The following is a 5,907-nucleotide window of genomic DNA, read 5'->3' on the forward strand; positions in this document are numbered from 1 at the left end:
ATAGCAAGCATAGCCGGAGCCCCCCCGTCCATGGCCATTGCCACCATGCGCCGCCCCGCCGCGCCGTCTCCCCCGCTCCGCCGCCCCTAGCCAGACAGCCTCTCCTCAGTTCCCCGCCCCGGCCGCCCGTCTCTGCTCGAGCTAGTCACTTCGATCCGTCCCTCCCGGCCCGCCGCCTCGTGCTTCGCGTCGCGCGCGCGTTTTTGCTCGCCGCGGATGGCGGGGATCGACCTCAACACCGTGGAGGAGGACGAGGAGGAGTCCTCCGCGGAGCTGCTGCTCGCTGGGAGCGGTGGCGGCGGGGACTGCTCCTCCCAGTCGCAGTCCCACTCCCACTCCCACTCCCACTCGCAGACCCACTCCGGCCACGGCCAGGCGAGCTCGTCCGTGGCGGCCGCGACGCCGCCGAGGCCCAGCGCGGTGTGCCTCGAGCTGTGGCACGCCTGCGCGGGGCCCGTGGCGCCCATGCCGCGCAAGGGCGGCGTCGTCGTCTACCTCCCGCAGGGCCACCTCGACCACCTCGGCGACGCGCCCGCGCCGTCGCCCGCCGCCGTGCCGCCCCACGTCTTCTGCCGCGTCGTCGACGTCACGCTCCACGTAAGTGCGTCCGCGCGCCGGTTCGCTGCCTCCGGGCCTCAATGCGTTCGCCGCTCGGGTGTTCGATGGTATGCCGTGTCACCTGCGACCATGGCGCTGAGGTTAATCTGTGCTTCGTTTTGCGCTTATTCGCAGGCGGACGCGTCCACGGACGAGGTGTACGCGCAGCTCTCGCTGCTCCCCGAGAACGAGGTGCGTGCGTGCCGGCAACATGCCCGTGCTCTCATGCCTACAATGGCGGCTCCGTTCGATTCGGTTCAGTTTCTGTGGCGGCGTTTTGCTGAGCCTCGGGCTTGATCTGCTGCAGGAGGTGGTCCGGCGGATGCGCGAGGCCACGGAGGACGGGAGCGGCGGCGAGGACGGCGAGACCGTCAAGCAGCGCTTCGCGAGGATGCCGCACATGTTCTGCAAGACGCTCACCGCCTCTGACACCAGCACCCACGGCGGCTTCTCCGTTCCGCGCCGCGCCGCCGAGGACTGCTTCCCCCCTCTGGTGCGCGCATTGGCCTGGCCACACCCCTCTCTCCATCGATTTCTGCCATTGGACGCCTGCTGCGTTCTCAGTCGAGCGGTCTGCTGAAAACTCTTCTGTTCTGGGAACGCAGGACTACAGCCAGCAGCGGCCGTCTCAGGAGCTGGTCGCCAAGGATTTGCACGGCACCGAGTGGAAGTTCCGCCACATCTATCGAGGTACTACAGCTGAACAAAACACATTGATGATTTTACCTTGCTTTGGTAGCTCAGATATGAGCTGCGCACTTGGTAGCACATTCCAAGTTATGTACAGTGCATTCATTTGGTAGAAATGTTAGCTGCATTATTCATTTGCTAGACAACTTTTCTGCCGGGAAGTTTGGTCACTTTCGAGGCATGCAAAGGACAACCATAAGAAGTTAAGGGTGTCTTGATTGCTGATACATCCACATCTAACTGAATGTGATACAGGCCAGCCGCGCCGGCACCTTCTAACCACCGGATGGAGTGCGTTTGTCAACAAGAAGAAGCTTGTCTCCGGGGACGCTGTACTGTTTCTGCGGTAGGCTAACATGATCATGCATACAAGTACCTCAAGATGTTGCCGGTCCATTTTAATCATTTCCCATCAATTTCCAGGGGCGACGATGGGGAGCTTAGGCTGGGAGTACGCCGCGCGGTTCAGCTGAAAAATGGATCTGCTTTTCCGGCGCTTTATAGCCAATGCTCGAATCTTGGTACACTAGCTAATGTTGCTCATGCTGTGGCTACAAAGAGCATGTTCCAGATCTTCTATAACCCCAGGTAATGATGAGCGTGTTTGTTCTTTTATTAATGCCTTCAGAAGTTGATACTTGGTAAATTTTCATTATACTACTGCAATACTCTTAGAAAAATAGGACGCCTTGTGCTTGCATAAGGTCTGATATATATAGAAGTTCTCGCTGTGCTAGAACTATTTAGTGATGGACTGATGCTTTGACACACAGTATTTGTTATTAGATGTTTTTTATTTTTAATGACACATTAGGATGTTGCATTACATGTTTTTCTTGGCTACTCAAGTGCCTGCTGAAATTTCAAGGTTTGAACTTAAGAGGGGTTGCCTTCGATAATTGATTCTAAACTACTTTTGCGAAGCTGTTTTGAGTACTAGTTCACCTTCATGTATTTTTGTTCTTTGTCTTTTAAAATCACGTATTTTGTGATGCTAAAATCGATTTTAAGGTAGAATTGCAAATACTGATATACTTTGCTGCTACTCCATTTTTTTCTTGATGCAATGTACAGTAGTTCTGATGTTTGTTATGGTTTCTTAAATAATTGATAGGTTAAGTCAATCTGAATTCATCGTACCCTACTGGAAGTTCACCAAAAGCTTTAGCCAACCATTTTCTGTTGGATTGAGGTTCAAAATGAGATATGAAAGTGAGGATGCTGCTGAAAGAAGGTTTGTTTGCTGCAACTGTCTTACCAATAACTCGTATTATCTGAACTGAATTCAGCTGGGTTGCTAATGCGTGAGATTATCCTACAGGTACACAGGGATAATTACTGGAACTGGTGATGCAGACCCTATGTGGCGTGGTTCAAAGTGGAAATGCCTGCTGGTATGCTGTAATTTAATGTTTCTCACAGTAGTTGTTCACCGTAAATGCTGCGCTTGCACTTTTGCAGTACACCTTTCTGTTTTGTACTGTCAAGGTAATATTGCAACTTACTAACCACCAACTAGTAATATTGCAACTTGACCACACACTAGGCGCAAAAACATACCATAATTCCTCCATATTATTCTGATAACAGCTAATAATAAATGTATTTAATGCTGACGGTGCACAACTGGACATATTGATTCACCTCTAAACGAACAGGAACTCATTGAATAGAAAATAGTGACTGATCAGAGGTTGTAAGTTGTAACAGATGCGAATATGAATCGAATACCTATTGATTTGGTCGAATCTAGATACCTATTGTAATTTATGCTGTAATGAGTGCAATACGAACAGGAACTCAGAAGTCATAATAACTTAGTACTACTTCTGTATCAAAATATAAGACGTTTTTGCAGTTCAGTAATGGTTCTGCAAGACTCTTAAGTGTTCTATTCGTAATTCATTTACCGTAAACTCTTACTGCTTTGTTTCACACGGAGAATTCTACTCTCTGTGATGGTCTGGCCTTATATTAAATTATACTGTTTTACAATTCGATGGTCTGGCCTTCATCCCTAAGAGTGTTTTGCATTGCATTAAACAAAACTGGCTTCTAACTATATTTAATTAACCTACCTCCATCTTGACAGGTAAGGTGGGATGATGATGGTGAATTTCGTCGACCAAACAGGGTATCTCCTTGGGAGATTGAGCTGACCAGTTCAGCTTCAGGATCCCATCTGGCCGCACCAACTTCAAAGCGGATGAAGCCATACCTTCCCCATGCTAATCCGGAATTCACAGTTCCACGTATGTCTCTTATTGTAGTTTAAAATAACTGTCAACCAAATATTTCTTTTGCTGTATCTAACCTGAAACTATCCTTTTCTTCCTTTTAATAGATGGAGGTGGTCGCCCTGATTTTGCTGAGTCTGCACAACTCCGCAAGGTCTTGCAAGGTCAAGAATTATTGGGTTATAGAACTCATGATGGTACTGCTGTTGCTACTTCACAGCCATGTGAAGCAAGAAACTTGCAGTACATCGATGAACGAGGTTGCTCTAACAATGTGAGTAACAATGTCCTAGGGGGAGTCCCAAGCCATGGTGTGAGAACACCACTTGGAATTCCCTACCATTGCTCTGGCTTTGGGGAGTCTCAGAGATTCCAAAAGGTCTTGCAAGGTCAAGAAGTTTTCCGTCCGTACCGAGGAAGTCTGGTTGATGCGCGCATGAGAAATGGCGGCTTTCAACAACAAGATGGTCCTTATGCATCTGGTCTGTTGGATAAATGGCGCGCTCAACAACAGCATGCATTCGGTTTCGGGCCACCAGCACCAGTTCTACCGTCTCAGCCATCGTTATCACCACCTTCTGTGCTGATGTTTCAGCAGGCTGATCCAAAGGTCTCTCGATTCGAGTTTGGGCATGGGCACTTGGATAAGAACGTCGATGATCCGTATGCTAGGTTTGTCTCCGCTGAAGGCATTGGAAGGGGAGAGCAAACATTGTCGCTCCGGCCTCATCTTGGTTCAGAAGTGATTGATAGCCGTGTTGCAGTTGAGAACAAGGGTGTTGCACCTACCAACAGTTGCAAGATATTTGGCATTTCTCTGGCTGAAAAGGTTCGGGCAAGGGATGAGATGGGTTGCGATGATGGTGGTGCCAACTATCCATCTCCAACGCAACCCTTGAAGCAGCAAGTGCCGAAATCCCTCGGCAACAGTTGTGCCACTGTAAGTGCTTCTACTGTTGTCCGCAAGTCTTCATAGGTAAAGTAAAACTGGCTGCTAACTGAATGTTCTGTGCAGGTTCATGAGCAGAGGCCTGTTGTCGGCAGGGCGATCGACGTCCAACAATGGATATGAAGAAGCTCTGATCTAGGGGGCGGGCTGGATTCGCGAGTCGATCATCGTCATCTGTTGGTGATTCTTGATTTGAAAGCAGAGAAGCGTCTGCTCTGACCATTTCCAGTCGAACCTTGTGTATCTTTTAGTAGTTGTATGATAACCGGTGGAGTTGTTGTTATTCTGTGACCTAGAACTTAGTTGGCCATATCATCAGCTTGACTTTTGGCTGCTGAAACTTCCCTATATGATTAATATGTATGCTGTGGGAGGCCATTTAGCCGGTTCTGCTATAGCGCAATTCCCATGGCGTGCTTTGCTCCTGTCTTTCTCTCCCAGTTTTACCAGTTCTTGTGTTTGGCCATATGAGGATGTGGTTGGCCGGTGATGGCATAGTGCTATGATTTCGGACCAGACTGGCCAAGTTAGTCTTGCAATACTCCCTCTGTTCCATATTAAGTGTTGCTGATGTACAAAATTGTCGTACTAAATTAGCGACACTTGATATGTAACATGGAACGGCCGGAGTATTTGTCAATTTGTATCTAGCTAAAGGATCATTGGCATGCCTTGTGTATGATCCAAACAAAGACAAGTTTTTGGTGATAGCCAAACTATTCATAGGTAAGCTTTTAGCCACAATCAAAATATACCCTAGTTCACCACGATCACTCGGCCCGATCTACACATAGTAATCTTTTTGGTACGTATCCGTTTGGTTATGGTTGAAGCATGTCAACATGTCATCGAATTACTCATTGCATTACAGCTCTTGGACGGATTATTCTGGTCAAGTTGGTAGTCGGGGACTAGTTCTCACAATGTTATCAGCGCGTATGCCCCGTCAGTAGGCCACATTGAGAACACCAATATGGGTATTCGAGAAAAGGAGAACACCGTTAGGGATTTCTAGGAAAGCCTAAAGGACATGGTTAGCAGTGTACCTATTGACGAGAAGCTCTTCATAGGAGACCTCAATAGTCATGTGGGTACATCTAACATAGGTTTTAAAAGGGTGCATGGGTGCTTTGGTTATGGCATCAGGAATCAAGAATGCGAAGATGTCTTAAGATTTGCTCTGGCCTACGACATGATCGTAGCAAACACCCTCTTTAAAAAGGGAGGATCACATCCAGTGACATTTAGTAGTTGTCAACAGTATAGCCAATTCAATTTCATCATCTTGAGAAGAGAAGACAGACGTGCTTGCCTAGATTGTAAGGTGATACCTGGGAAAAGTGTTGTCCCTCAGCATAAGCTTGTGGCTGACTTTCGATTTCGGTTTCGTGTCCAGCGGGATAAGCGTTCCAAAGTCACTAGAACAAAGTGGTG

The 5,907-nt window shown here is 48.3% G+C and overlaps 1 protein-coding gene across 1 annotated transcript; it reads left to right on the plus strand.

The window, feature by feature from the left end:
- LOC123183095 (auxin response factor 15) lies at positions 1-4,898 on the plus strand (the record flags this gene model as incomplete). The annotated part of the gene is given in 11 exon segments (XM_044595826.1): positions 1-597; positions 733-789; positions 905-1,090; positions 1,203-1,287; positions 1,543-1,633; positions 1,711-1,875; positions 2,402-2,521; positions 2,609-2,681; positions 3,380-3,539; positions 3,632-4,464; positions 4,540-4,898. Coding segments are annotated over 11 exon segments (2,208 nt in total). The 3' UTR covers positions 4,597-4,898.
- Between the last annotated feature and the right edge of the window lie 1,009 nt (positions 4,899-5,907).

This window comes from Triticum aestivum, chromosome 1D, assembly GCF_018294505.1.
Source record: "Triticum aestivum cultivar Chinese Spring chromosome 1D, IWGSC CS RefSeq v2.1, whole genome shotgun sequence".
Taxonomy (NCBI): domain Eukaryota; kingdom Viridiplantae; phylum Streptophyta; class Magnoliopsida; order Poales; family Poaceae; genus Triticum; species Triticum aestivum.